Raw genomic sequence first — 14,780 nt, 5'->3', positions numbered from 1 at the left:
CTCGTTGAGCACAGAAGGATTTGGAGTTGGGAGGGGCCTCTGGGAGGCATTGTAGAGTTCTGGATTTGAACTCAGGACTTCCTGATTCCAAGTCCTATCTTAGAAACTTACTCATAACCCCAGAGAATTGGCTTCAATTTCCTTATCTGTAAAGTGGCGATACTAAAGCACTCACCCCACAGGATTGTTGAGAATCTAAGAAAATAATATTATGTTACATTAATATTGCTAATTTTAAGTCATTATATAAATGCTAGCAAGTATCCCCACTGGTCCAATCCAGCCTTTTTTTACAGGCAAGGAAACGGAAGCCCAGGCAGGAATAAGAGCTGGAAAGAGCTTTGGAGAGGACCAAACTCAGCTCCCTCCTTGGCAGATGAGATACAGAGAGGGGAAATTACTCCTTCAAAGCCACAGGTTCAAGAGTGGTTGGACATGAGGGCAAATCCTGCTTCTTGGCACTTACCATCTACCTGATCTTGGGCAATTCACAACATCCTGGGGCCTCATCAATTAAAGGAGGAGACTGGACTGGACACCCTTTGAAGTCCCTTCCTCCTCTAAATCTGAGATCCCAAGTTGCTTAATTTGTCTGAGCCTCAGTTTTCCCATCGGTAAAGTGGAGATAATCCTCATGGTGACACTACCTTATCGGGCCATTATGAGGAAAGTGCTTTGGAAAGAACCTTAGAAATGTAAAGAATCATAGACTGACAGCCAGGAGGGACCTCAGAGAGCATTTAGTCCATGCTCCTATTTTACAGATGAGGAAACTAAGACCCAGAGTGGTTACAGGGCTTGTCTAGGACCCTGTGGGTCATAGATCCAGAGAGGTCGAGCTGGAAGAAGTCTAAGAGTCCATCGAGATTATTTTACCGATGAAAAGCCTGCTAGAAAGGCAAAATCATTTGCCCAAGGTCACATAGGCAGTCAGTGTAAGAGGCAGGATTTTAACCCAGGTTCCCTATCTCCATGTCCTGGCCTTACTGCAGCAGTAAATGAGATGCCGATGCCAGGCCACGTGCCTGAAGTGAGAGAAGGGGCCGAGATCCCTAGTGGTTTTTACCGTGGGGAGCTTCCAGGTAAGAATGAAAGTAAATTCTACCCATGGGGCAGGGGAGCTCCCATCAGGTTTGTGACACCCCCCCCCAAGGTCTAGTGCCTCTATAGCCATCTGATCAGAGGGCCAAGGTCATCTAGTCCAGTGCCCTCATTAAACAAATGAACAACGTGAGGTCCAAAGAGCTTCAGCGATTTACCCCTGGGCATATTTACGGCAGGACTAAAGCCCAAATGCTCGGACACCAACCCTGCCATTCTTTCCCACCTACTGCCTGCCCTGTAGCCTCACAAAAGGTCCCCCTGTGAACTATATCATGACAGAAGTGACTTACTGTTTTCTTCTCCTCTGAAAGCATCTTCAGAACTTTGCCCAGTCAATGGGAATCTGAAAAACAGAAGAAGATGTGCTAAGTCCTTGGAAACCACACTGGCTGAGGCCCCCCAGGCACCCTTTTCATTCACCCAGACAGAATAATGACTCATAGTCCATCCCTCTTTCTGGACCCTCGGTATCCCCTTCACCATTGGATACAAAGCCCTCAACCTAAGCCCTATGCCAAACTGTAATGCACGGGCACAGGCCTGCCCTCTAGGAGATTACAGTCCTCGGTAGAGTAGATAAATCCTGGCCCAGAGACAACAGAACTCTGAGATAAAGATGTATATGTTAAACCAAAAGAATTATGGCTTAGCCCAAAGAAGGCTGAAGGCCAGGCCTGCCCTCAAAGCCCCACAGTCTAAGGAATGCTCCTCCTAGCTTAGCTCAATCCATTTGATTGTATGAAGATAAGAACATGCCATACACATGAAAGATGGGGGAATCAGAGAGTGAGGGACTGGCCACACAGAGCAGAGAAGACCACGAATGGGCTGTCACCAAGGGGTCTCCGCCAGGGTGGACTTGTGCTTCGGGTGTGGTATAGCCTACAGAGGAATGAAGATGAATGCTTAGAAACCAGCTTCACGGAACACGTTCACACACAGCTTCACAGAGAAACCTCAGCTTTGCCTAAGGACACTGTGCGATCCCTGCTGACCTCATCATACTAATTCCTCACATTTCTAAAGGGCCTTCATGCTTAGAAAATGCTTTTCTGACAAGCACCTGGTGAGGGTGAGAGACAGTGATTCCCATTTTACAGATTAAGGAACTGAGGCTCAGAGAGGAAAACAGCAACAGAGGAGTCCCATGACTTGTAGCATCAGCAGGAGGACTGGTGTTAATAAGTGACAATAAGTAATAAGTTAATACGAGCCAGGCTGGCTCTCTGGATACCAAGTCCACAATTCTTTCTACATGACACATTGCTATGCTAAAGAATTATACTTCAGAGGGATGGCAATCTCACTCTCCCAGGGCCCAAGGTTCCCCATTCCTAGGACTTCCCAGGCCACAACTCCACCAGGCCACAATTCCATCTAAGTACCACCTCTCCTAAATGAAACAAGCTCCCTGAGGGTGGGGATGCTCTGGCTTTTGTGACTACAGCTCCAGTTTTTAGCATGAGCTTGGATCACATTAAGCTCTTAATCAATCAATAAGAGCTTATTTTGTGCCAACCATAGCACTAAACCTTAGTTTCACATTCCTTCATCATCCTCACCATCATCATCACCAAATACTTATGTAGCCCTACTATGTGACAGGCACAGTGCCAGACCCCAGCTTTATATTACTTCATCATCATTGCCATCACCAAATACTTATGTAGCCCTACTATGTGGCAGGCACAGTTCTAACCTCTGTCTTTGCATTCCTTCACTCTGCAGTTGGGGGTTGTCCTTTCTACTCCTGGATAACAAAGATCTCCTTCAGCCCTCAGACTTATTTTCACCCAGGTCTTGGTCTCTAACTTGATGACTTTCATAGATAATCTCCAAACCTCAGTTCCCTATTTGCCATTCAATAGGACAATACTGGACTGAGTTTATCTACTCATTGCCCACTGACATCATTAGCTGGAGGCTACATAACAGAGCCCTGATCAATCAAGAAAGCATTTATGAAGCTCCTACTATGTACTGGGCTGAAGATACAATTACACAAGGAAATCAGTCACTGTTCTCTGAGAGCCCCCCTTTCCAGATTGGTAGCTACCAGCACCATCAGCCAGAGAAGCGTTCTCCAGGAAGGCCCAGCAGTGGCAAGCCCCCATCCTTGGATCCTTGGGAGGACTGGGGGGAGGAGGCATGGGACAAAAAGGCTGGGAGGTTGGTCACATCCCCCCCAAGTCTCCCACCCATAACAATTTAATGCATTGGCTCTTCCCACCAGGTTCTAACCTTTTATCCCACTTCAGGTGATTAACTGAGTGTTGGCTTTTTGCCTAGTAACCAAGTCTCCATTTGGGGTTTTCAGTCTAAAGGAGAGCATCTCCTCTTGGGGTACTATTTTCTGGGGGTGGGGGAGGTATAGCACTTTAAAAGGCCTCAGAGACCAACTCTTTCAAGCTCTTTCATTGGACAGATGAGGAAACTGAGGCACAAAAAAGTTAAGTGACTTGACCAGTATCTCATAGGTCCCTGGCTCACAGACTGGACAGGACCTTAGAGGTCATTTAGCTCAATTGCCTCATTTGACAGATGAGGAAAGGGAGACCCAGGGACTTGAAGTGATTTTTCTAAGATCAAAGCCACCCAGCAAGAAACAAAGCTGAGATTCCAACCCAGGTCCCTGACTCCATATCCAATGGCTCCATGGGCATGTTACACCTGGTCCCTCATGCCCTGCCTTGTTCTTCTCTGGACTGTAGACCCGGGAACTAGCCAGAATGCCCATTTACCTGTCTGTATTTTCTCCTGACTAAATCTATCCCAAGCTTACCCAGTGGCCTGGCCTGAATGCCCGGTGCTGCCTTGTGCCCAGCTCCGGCCCATCCCACAGTTGACCAGTGACCGGAAAGAATTATCAGGGAGCCGTAACAAGAAGCCATGAGCATTATAACTGCAGCCCAGGGGTATCCAGAGTATCCATGACTGGTGGAGCCACGGAAAGAGGGAGGGAGATTAGAAAGAGAGAAGGCAGAGAATGATCAGAGGAGACTGGGAGGAAAAAGGATTCAAGTCCAGGCCCAGAGCTTCCTGGTCCTCTGCTTGGGTCTTAACTTGCCAAAACCTCACTCTGGGATCTGGAGGAGGGGAGACAGAAATCAGCCAGCACAGGTCCTGAGATCAGAAGGGAGAGAGAAAGGGTGGGTGGGGCTGTCATTAGACTGTGGGGACTCCCGGGAAGGGGAGAGGCCTCTGCCTACATTCCAGGCAAGGCCAGGATAAGCAGGGCTTTTCAAATATGTCTAACTTCCTTATTGTTATGTTATTTTAACAGAAAAAAAACAAACATTGTGGTAGGTTTCCCTGGCAGCAGAGCAGGTGAGTTTTGGAAAATAATACCTTATTGGGTAATGGGCCTATCTGGAGAGGAACCCAGGTGGAAAAGCAGGTGGTGGGAGTAGGTCAAAGGAACAGGTGAATGAGCTCTGGCCTCCTGAGAGGGAGGCAAACCCTGGAGCCATCAAATCCAACCTTCTCTCTTTTTACAGGTGAGGAACCTGAGGCCCAGGAAGGTGACATTCATGACTTGTCCACCCACCATCACAAAGGTAATGTCATACATTCAAGGACAGCCAACCTAGGAAGGAGAAATACCCGGCCAGACATGCCATCCTTCCTCAATTAACAAAAGCTCTAGAAATAAAACCAGCTATTAAGACACTACAAGGAGAGAGCTCCCCACCCCCACTGCCACCGCCACCCCCAATCAAGGTGTAGCATGCAGGGATGCCACCCACACATGCCTATGTGATTTTTTCCGCTGATACAGAATTCTCTACCAACGACCCTGGGAGTCGAAGTCTGTCCAATTTCACGGCATCCATCCAACTCTGAAGAGCCTAAAACCAAAAGGGAAATCCTCACCCAACCAAAGATGCATGTGAGTGGCTGGTGGTGTTGCTGGTGACCGGGATCTCTAGGATGCTGCAAAGGAAACCAAAGCCCGAAAAGGTTTCATAATATCCCAAGGCTCTGTGGTTATTGACTTCTCTTAGTTTAAAAAAAAAAATGCCTTCACAGGATTGTTATAAAATTTAGGAGGCCTGGGAATCAGCCCACTCCTGATCAGCACGTAGTAGGAGCTTGACAAGAACGAATAAATGAAGTACGGAAAATTATGATTAAACTTAAATGAAAGAGCAGGTTCAGAGCAGTTGATGTTGCCATGGTAACCAAGGACAGGAAATTCAACTTGCTATGAGAACATACTCATCCTGCCTTCTCGATAGCTGAGGGAAGGGGTGGAGGGAGGGAGAGAATTTGGAACCAAAAATAAAAATAAAATGATTTTTAAAAAAGAACGTGCTCAGCTTACCCTTTTTATTTGGGGGGGGATAGAAGAAAACTTGATGGAGAGCAACTTTTATTACACTGACAAAGCACTTTAAGGTCTGGATTTGTAAAGCACTCTGGGTAAATTATCTCATTTGAAATGAAGCAATCCTGTGAATTGAGATTAATTGGATTCTGAATCTGGAATCAGAAGTTCTGGGTTCAATTCCAGCCCCTGTCACTTGCCACTGCGCCTCCTTGGCCAAGTCATTTATCCTCCCGAGGTCTCAGTTTCCTCATTTGTAAAATGAGGGAGTTGGCTCTAAATCTATGATTCCTGATTGTCATTACACTCAGCACTTATTAAACACCTACTCAGTACATGGCTGGCTGTCAGGGATACAAGATAAAACAAAAACAATGCAGAAATCATAGGCTGGGGAGAAGGGTAAGGCTGTAGATAGATACGGGTATTCAGACCCCTTTCCATCACATCCAAGCTTCTGTCTGGATGCTAGGCATGAGGACAAAGTAGGGCTGACAAACCCTCCCAAGAGGTTCAGAGGCCAAGAGACTTGCCCAGGGTCACAGAGCTGTGAGTACCAGAGGCAGGAGTTGAACCCAGGTCTTCCTGATTCTAAGGCCAGCCCTCTAACAATGTTTATCACAACAGTTGCCTAGCGAGGGCTGTGTAGACTTGGCCTTCAAGCATATGGACTGGCTTTAGGCCCTTTTCTCTGGCCAGAGAACCCAGTAATTGTTATGGATTCTCCTTCTTTGGGGGTCATTCAGACTCAGACCTACAGACTGTCAGCTGGAGAGACCCCACAGACATGTGGGCCAGCCCCTTCATGTCACAGACAAGGGGAGTGAGGCAGGGGAGGCGAGAAGGCTGTTCTTGGGTCACACAACAAAGAGATGAGGGCCACGCTTCCTGATTCCTGCTCTTTGCCAAAGAAGTTCAGAATCAGAATTCAGTCCAGAGTTGGATGGCCTTTGACAAAGGTGATCAAACTTCTGGTGAGAATTTCAACAGAAAGTACAAAAGCTTTCACCACCAAACTTGAAAGTCACTAAAGGATATTTTGCCATAGTCACAAGCACACAGCCCGAAGAATTTGCCTCTCTTACTGCAGAAACCAAACAAATATGCTTGTGAAGGATGACCTTTCGAAAAACCTTTTGAAAAACCAGTCTGTGCTTTTCCCACAGAAGAAAGGTTCACGGGCAATCTCACAGCGGTTTCATCTCCTGATCTGACAGATTATAGAATCTTAACCTTTGGGGGAAGGTACCCCCAAGGGACACAGAGAGGCAGAGCCCCTCATCTCACAGGAGGAAACTGAGGAAGGCCCAGAGAGATGAAACAGGCTGGCCCAAAGTTGCAGGGTCCCCTGATTCCTTCCATCTTAAGCAATTCTACCACTAAAAAAATTTTCTGGAGTCTAGAAGGAACCCCATACTAGGTAGCCAACTACTACTGTATACCACCTTTGTGACCTCAGGGAAGCCCGTTGGCCTTTGAGCCTGAGTTTCCACAACTGTGAAATGAGAGCTTGGATTAGATGTCTCAAAAACCCTCTCCTGTTCTCAATTATCACCATTATTGGCAATAATAATAACAGCTAGCATTTATATGACACTTTGCAAAGCACTTCACCTGGGTGATAGGTGCTGTTATTATCCCCATCTTACAGATGAGAAAAATGAGGCTCAGAAAAGTTAAATGCCTTGTAAGAAGGCACACAGTAAGCATCTAAGATGGGATCTGAATTCGAGTCATCCTGACTTCAGGGCCAACACTGTGTACCACATCACCCAGAAGAGGATGTGATGACCTCTTGATCAAGTGTATGGCTCGGCTGGATTCAACCACAGGCCCCGGAAGGCAAATTGCAACGAAGGAACCCCCTCACTTTATAGATGAAGACAAAGGAGGGACTTGCCCAGGGTCACTGGGCAGAACACAGCCGAGCCTGGCTATAGAAAGTTGCATCCGATGTTCTTTATTTAGCCTGGCTGCACCTTCCATTCTGATGCTCTGCCACTCTTATGGCCCTACGGTAGAAAGATGGCTTTCACTCCCTATGTTAGAAATCATTTATAGGGTCTTAAAGTCCCTCAATGCACAGGGGAAGAAACAGAGTCAGTGAAGGCCTTGGGATCCCAGGCCTTCCAGTCCAGGGGCAATGGGACCACTGACAGTCACACAGCTATTAAGTGGGAGAGCTGCGATTTGAACTCAGATCCTGAAGATCTCAGAACAGCATCCTTCTCATAGCCCCCACTAACTGGCTGGGTGCTGGGTTTAAAAGCCAATGGGCATCAGAGCCCAAGCTTGGGTTCTTTTCCCACGAAGGGGCAGCCCCTACCCCAGCCCCTCTTATTCCTGACTTCCCAGGGTCTGGGGAGGGCAGAAGTAGGGGAAGAGCCAGCCTGTGGATTCCTCCCCAAAGTCCTTTTGTGTTCTGAGGATGATGCAAAGCCCTTGGGAGCAAGCTGGGCTGTTCAAGGTCTCCCAGGAATCAGCAGGAGAAGCAGGGGAAAAAAATTAAACTTTCTCACACAGATAAACATCATTCCATTAGACCTCAGCTGTTGTAACCCGATGTCCCAGATAGGCACCAGGTTTAAAGTCTGAAGCCCAACTTCGGATCTTGGCCAATATCCCACCTGGTACAGGAAGACTTCTCCAGCCCCTCCCTCTATGAGTTATTCCCTGTTTCTCCCTGTGGATAGCGTATACATGCAGAGTTGTTTTGTTTGTAATTGGGGAAAAATAAAATACTGTTTGAGTAAAGAAATAAAATGATGAATAAATAAATGAATGAATGGGTGAATAAATAAAGGCAGTGTGGTCCAGTGGAAAGAGCCCTGGATTTGTATGTAGAAGAACTGGGTTCAAATCTGGGATCTGTCACCATGTTAAGTTGGACACATCACTTCACTGAGCAGGCCTCAGTGTCCTCATCTGTAAAATGGTGAGGTTGATGAAATAAATGGCCCCTGAGGTCCCTCCCAGTTCTGAATCTATGACCCTCTGCTCCATTTGCATTTTAAATGATAAGATATACATATAAGACTTTATTTATGGTATCCGCCGCCCCAACCTCCAGACCACAAGCTGAGAGCTGAGGATCCCAAATCTGTGCTCCTTCATGCTCTCGAATTTAGGGCTCCTATTTCTTCAGTTTAAGGCCCAGAGTAAGGCCAGGGCCACCCCAGCTTCCAGGCACAACCAAGGCAGCTGGGGCAGCTGGGGCAAGAGTTGAGAAACATGGCTAGTTAAAGAAAAACTCCTTTCAATGCCGCTTAACCTTGGCATCCTATCGATGAGCCAAAGTCCAAATCTGAACAACACAAACATGCCAAGGAGGAAAACAGAGGGCAGGTTTGGGGGTGGAGAGGGGGCATAGGGGTAGGGAAGGGCAGTGGTGGTGGGGAAAGAAAACCAGATATAGATTTGCTCCAGCAGAAGCTCGAGAGTATAGGATCAGGAAGAGGCCTTAAAACAGGCCATGAAATCCAAATTAAATCCAGACTGCCAAAGTTGCTCAGACAACGAGGATTTGTTAATAAATAACAAGTATTTTTGTTTACTGTGTACCAAGCACTGACCTTGGGCATATCACTCAGCCTCTCTCAGCCTTAGTTTCCTTTCCTGTAAAAGAGGTGGGTTGTACAAGAAGCCCTCTAAACATCCCTTCTCGCTCCAAATCTGTGATCCTAAGACATGTCCAAGGTAACTCAGGTAAGATTTGAACTCAGGTCCTCTGCCTTCAGAATTGGTGCTCTTTCCACTGCCTTCTCCTCACTTTTCTCCCAGAGAACCAAATCAACCCAAGAATCAGAGAATCGGAAGAGCCTTCAGAGCTCACCCTGGACAAAGATTCTCTTGTACAATCATCCCGTACAAGGGACCCTATAGCCTTTGCCTGACGATCTCTAGTCACAGGGAGCTCACCACCTCCCAAGCAAGGCAACTGCATCCACTCAGGAGAGCTCCCTCTGTTAGGAAGCATTCTGTGACTTTGAGTCTAAAGCTTCCTCTCTTCCACAAGCCCCAATTCCCCCAATCCAGCTTTGTTCTACCCGCTCTGGCCAAGCAAGAACTTCCCAGGTACCTTGGGAAGACCCAAGAACTTAGATCAATACAGTGACCAGTCACAAATCCAGAGAAATGGACAGATACCCCATGACCCCAAACAGAGAGGTGACAGACTCAGGGTGCAGAAGGAGAGTCCCAGACATTCTTTTATGAACATGGCCAATTTGTGAATTTGTTTTTCTAGACCAGACAGACAGATATAGATGTATATCTATACGTGGATATTAGATATGTTTTATTTTTCTTTTTTTAAGGGAGGAGAGGTGTGAGGGAGAGAAAAATCAATGTTTGTTCATTAAAGCAAACCTCAAATTATCATAAAAAAGCACCATAAAAAAACTAAAAGTCTAGACTGTGACAGAACCATCCAGATGGCTTAGAATTGGATAAAGACAAGCCTAACCATCCAGACTGGTTTGAGATAGTATCCTAGCACTAACCGGCACACAGTAACTGTTTAATAATTGCTTGTTGATTAACTGATGGATATTTACCGGTACTGACTAACCTGAAGTCTGACAAATTCACCTCTTCATAAGGCACCTATTTTTCCAGGCTCAGCTCTAAAGATTCATAAGCAAATTTCCTTTTCTACAATATTATCAGACTGCCTGGGACATAGTAAGCATTTAATAAATGTACGCTGTGGCCCTCTACTACCACTGGGGAGCAAGGCCCCTGTGAATTCATAATCACAACCAGAGCTAATATTCATATAGCCCTCAATGTAGACAGAGCTTTACAAACATTACAAACAACCTTGTAAGGTGGGTGCTGGGATTACCTCCATTTTACAAATGAGGAAATCAAGGCTCAAGCGCTTAAATGACTTGTCCAGGGGTCACGTGGCTAATATGTCAGTCAGCCCATCAATAGTCAGTTAATAAAAACTTACTAGGTATCTGCATTGTGCATCCAAGGCAGGATTTGAATCTATATCTTCCTGACCCCTATTTCTGCTAAGCCAGGTGCCTCTATAAAGCCCTGCATTTTATGACTCAATAGTATATTTGAAATTGATCTCTAATTCGCTGAGGTGGATGCCCCCTTTGACAGTAGATACAATAGTCACCTAGAAGTAGTGGGAAGGGACCTCAGGGATCATCTCTCTATCCTCTAATTTTACAGATTGGAAAACTGAGGTCCAGAGAACTGGAATAACTTATCCAAGGTCAGTAAGCATCAGAGGTAAGATATGAAGCAATGTCCTTTGACTCCAGAGCTGGGGATTTTTCCACTACCCCCCCCCCAATGGCCTATTCTAACATTGGAGCAAATGCAAAGGTGCTCTAGCCATGTGACAAGAGGACAGATAGCCAACAGGTACTTATATACAGTGTAGTACAGGTATCCTTAGGCTATTAAGAGACGTGAGCAAAGCTCCCAGCATTTTGAGTGAACCCCCTATAAGGGACTCACAGGAGAATCTGGGCAAGAGCAACCCAAGCTGAGTAGGCATGGATGGATCGCAATCTTCACCACTGAAGGGAATACTGATATCCACAAGATCAGAGATGCCTTGCCATATCTATCTTTCTCACCACTGAAGCCTACTGATGCTCAACTTTCACCACTCTGACTCTTCACCATTATGGTAGGGGTCCGTGATCCACGGTCATACTGCATCACCAAAAGGTTACTGGAGCTAAAGAGATGGGGTTTTATTTCAGGGAGCGCTGAACAAGTACCCAAAGGTAAGCATGCTCTCCTCTCATTCATTTCTGGATCCATCTCACTGTCTACCTACAGTGTTTGTTCAAGAGCGACACACTGAAGGATTGTCGACGTCTGTGAACTCCTCACCCAACTGCAAGACATAGTGCTAACAATAGACTACCCAGCATGGGATGACCCAGAAAATAATAGGAAAAGAAATCTAAAAATATCCTCTTCTCCAAAATTCAATGAATAACATTTTAACCTATTTCACAAGCTACCCAAGTAGAAACCTTTCATATGATGGACAGTCCCCCTATCAGGTCATCATTAAGCACTGATTAAGTGTCCTGTAGCATACAACATCTTGTGGCACAAGCCCACTTAGCACCTCATGATAATTTTAGAATATAAGATCCAAAGGGCACCTAACTTTGAAAAGCTATCAGAAATCCTGGCCATTTTTATGACTTCTTCCAGCAGTTTTATAACTGATTTCTGAAAGAAAAAACAAATATAGTGCGAGACATCAAAGCTACCAAAGTTTTAATACTGAAGTCTGCCATCTCCTGGTGCACAGCCAAAGCCAGTTTTGAAAACACTCTGAAGACAGAAGCAGCATGGTACAGGAGAAAGCACAGGGGATCTGAAGTTATAGGGCCAGGGTTCAAATCCTACCTATCTGTTTCCATGCTATAGCTGCCCAGTAAAATGGGAACTCCTTGAGGGCAGAGGCTTTTTCCCCCCTGTTTTGATCTTGGCTTCTCCCTCTCTCTCCTCTAATCAATTGCCAAGTCCTGTCCTTTCTGCCTTTGCAGCATCTCTCCTCTGACACCTGCCCCCATGCTGGGGCAGCCCTCATCACCTCACATCTGGACAATGCCTGCAGGTGGGGCTGTCACCTCACATCTCTGCTACTCCAAACCACCCACCATGCAGTCACCAAATCAGCTGTCCTAAAGGGCAGGGCTGCCCATGTGACTCCCCATCATCTCCAGGATCTAATTAAAAAAATCTTGTAGTACTCAGAGCCTTTCATAATCTGGCCCCTTCCCACCTTTCCAGTCTTTTTACACCCTGATCCTTCCAGTAGGCTCTTCATAAATGTTAGCTGACTGGCTTACTGGCACACAGCAAGCTCTTAATGAATGCTAATTGACTGGTTGGTTTATTGGTATTTGGTAAGTGCTCCATAAATGTTAGTTGACCAGCTACCTTACTGCAAACCGTAGGACCTGACTTTACTGGATTTGGCATGCCCAGAAACAAGCATGATGCTTTGCACATTTTTGTTGAACTAAACTCATGTTTTCATTGGTCTGGGGAACTTGGAGAAGAAACTCTCTCTACCAATGCACTTTTATAGCTTCAGAGAACCAAGACACTGAACAAGGTTAAATGAGAGGCTCAGAGACACTCAACTGCCATGTATTGGGAGCCAGACTCAACTAGCTCAGGTCTACCTGATGCTAAGGTCCCTCTCTAGACACAATGCCAGACCATCTCTTGCTTTGCATACGTCAGCCCATAATAAATGCTGACTGGACTAAGATGGAGTAGGCTACTGCCAGAATTTGCTTGTGGAGATCTGAGGAATGCATGCAGAGGCGTTCTTGGCCACAAGATGCTATAAAGCAACAGCAAATGCTATACAATCTAAGGATGAAGAGGGCAGAGATCCCTGGATTCCTATTTCTATGGAGGACTGGGGAAGGAAGATTATGTGCATTGGGATATTTTCTCACTTCTAAAACACGATGATCCCATATTTATGAAACTGCTGACCCCAGTGTATCAGCCACTTGAGCCCTCATTTCAAAGAGATTTCAGTACACCTTCACCTAGTGTATTCCAGAAGACTCCAGAAGTAGTCAAATGTTAAACTGTGGGACAACGGCACATGAAAGTAATAGAATATTATTGTATGATTACAAATGATGAAGAATTTCTTGCCTTCGCGATGGGTGGGGGAGGGATGGAAGAACGGCAGGAATTTGGAACCGAAAATAAAAATTATAAATTAAAAAAAAAATAGTAAAGAAGAGGAATTTGGAGAAAGCTGGGCAGGTCTGTGCCTCTCTTCAGGACCAGTACTGGTTATTAGAATTATTGAAAAGTTCAATTTCTCTTTTAGTGTTCCTCCTACTTATATTATTGTGGTCATTATATGATCATCATTATTGGTGGAGCTAAATTCATTTGGACTCAATAAACATTTACTAAGCACCTACTATGTGCCAGGATCAGGGCACACTGTAAGATTCTTAACACGTGCCTGCTTCATTTCCCCCAGCTGCAGAAGGGACATAAAAGCAATGGCATCTCACTCACAGGGTTGTTTGGAGGGTCAAATGGGATCATATTTGTAAAGCACTTTGCAAAGCTTAAAACACTATGCAAATCCTAGTTATTATTAGATATTATTAGATAACTAGGCCCTGCCCCCTGCCCTCAAGGAGCTGAAATCTACTTGTTGGACAAGCATGTATACTGCTAAGTAAATGCAGACATGAAAGACAGTATAGTACAATGGTTAGAGAGCTAGTCTTAGGGCCAGAAAAACCCAAGTTCATGTCCTCCCTTGGACTCACACTGGCACCTCCTTAAGACTATGCTCTTCAAGGAAGGTGCAGCCCCAGAAGCGGTAGAAAGGTTTTCTTCATCTATGCCAATGAAATCACAGGTATTCATTATATACAGATCATTAAGGATATCGTATGTTATTAAAAATCAAGGAATCTTGTTAAATAGTTGCTATGATGTGGTACTCAACTCTATGCTACTCATAGCTTAGAGCAAGAAGAGACACAAGTGATCATTTAGTCCAATCTCCTCATTTTACAGATGAGAAAACTGAGGCCCAGAAAGTTAAGTCAAGACACACAGGTTGAAAGTGATGGAGCCAGAATTTGAGTCCAGGTCCTCCCCAAGTCTAGCATCAAGAAACAGAGAGGGTAGCAACATCAATCTAACTCTAATACCCCAAGTATCAAAAATGGGAACTTGGCCACTTCCAGTCTATTGCTCTGGCGGGAAATGGGGCATTGCCACATCCCTTTCTGGAGAGGAAGTATCAAGCCCTCCCCCCTACTCACAGCTTTATCATGTTCTGAACTGACCCAGAACTCTCAAAAGCTTTGCCAGATTGCTGAAACTCCCTGTGGCATGAATAACTTTTTCTTTATAAGCTTTCTCTTGAAGTCCCCCTGGGATAACGAATCAATGCTCATCCATCCAAGCCAGAATCTTTGTAAAGGAGTCCTCATTTAGCAGAGGTGCCTGAGCTCAAAGGCAAGCGTCCAGAGAGGGAGGGAGCGACCTGATTTTTCATAGACTTAGATTTCATCAAGAAATCACCAAATGTCAGAATGGAAAGGACAAGCAGTATTGGCTTGAGGACTTCCAGGAAGAGGGAGCCCACCACACTGCCCAGGAAGCCCATCTCACTTTGGAAAAAGTGTCAGCAATCAGCCTCTTTGGGAATTTACCAGGGCAGCCAACAGTTCTGCCCTTGGGCTGAACAAGGCTAATCTCTAGCTCCCATTTCTTCTGAAGGATAAACATCTTTTGGTTCCCTGCACCAATGACTGATAAAACTCCATGTGTTTCCTCAAAGTGGTAGCCTGAATGG

At 45.6% G+C, this 14,780-nt stretch overlaps 1 protein-coding gene and 1 long non-coding RNA gene across 9 annotated transcripts in view; one reads left to right on the top strand and one right to left on the bottom strand.

Moving 5' to 3' along the window:
- The window catches only part of SNX10 (sorting nexin 10), a 62,594-nt gene that overhangs the window by 31,625 nt on the left and 16,189 nt on the right, over window positions 1–14,780 (bottom strand). For 4 of the 8 annotated variants that reach the window (XM_072650975.1, XM_072650976.1, XM_072650982.1 and 1 more), the window contains one exon: window positions 1,395–1,447. In XM_072650975.1, the coding sequence (XP_072507076.1) occupies window positions 1,395–1,418 (24 nt within the window). In that variant the 5' untranslated portion in view covers window positions 1,419–1,447. Of the gene's footprint in view, window positions 1–1,394; window positions 1,448–1,865; window positions 1,987–3,886; window positions 4,173–4,977; window positions 5,356–14,780 lie in introns of those variants that run through there. The other 4 variants (XM_072650978.1, XM_072650977.1, XM_072650983.1 and 1 more) reach the window with 4 other exon arrangements.
- LOC140532474 (uncharacterized) lies at window positions 4,293–5,414 on the top strand. The gene is made up of 3 exons (XR_011976530.1): window positions 4,293–4,431; window positions 4,602–4,661; window positions 4,883–5,414. It is a non-coding gene; the product is annotated as an uncharacterized lncRNA (long non-coding RNA).

This window comes from Notamacropus eugenii, chromosome 3 (genome assembly GCF_028372415.1).
Source record: "Notamacropus eugenii isolate mMacEug1 chromosome 3, mMacEug1.pri_v2, whole genome shotgun sequence".
NCBI classification, from domain to species: Eukaryota; Metazoa; Chordata; class Mammalia; order Diprotodontia; family Macropodidae; genus Notamacropus; species Notamacropus eugenii.
This window is presented reverse-complemented; position numbering and strand designations above follow the sequence as displayed.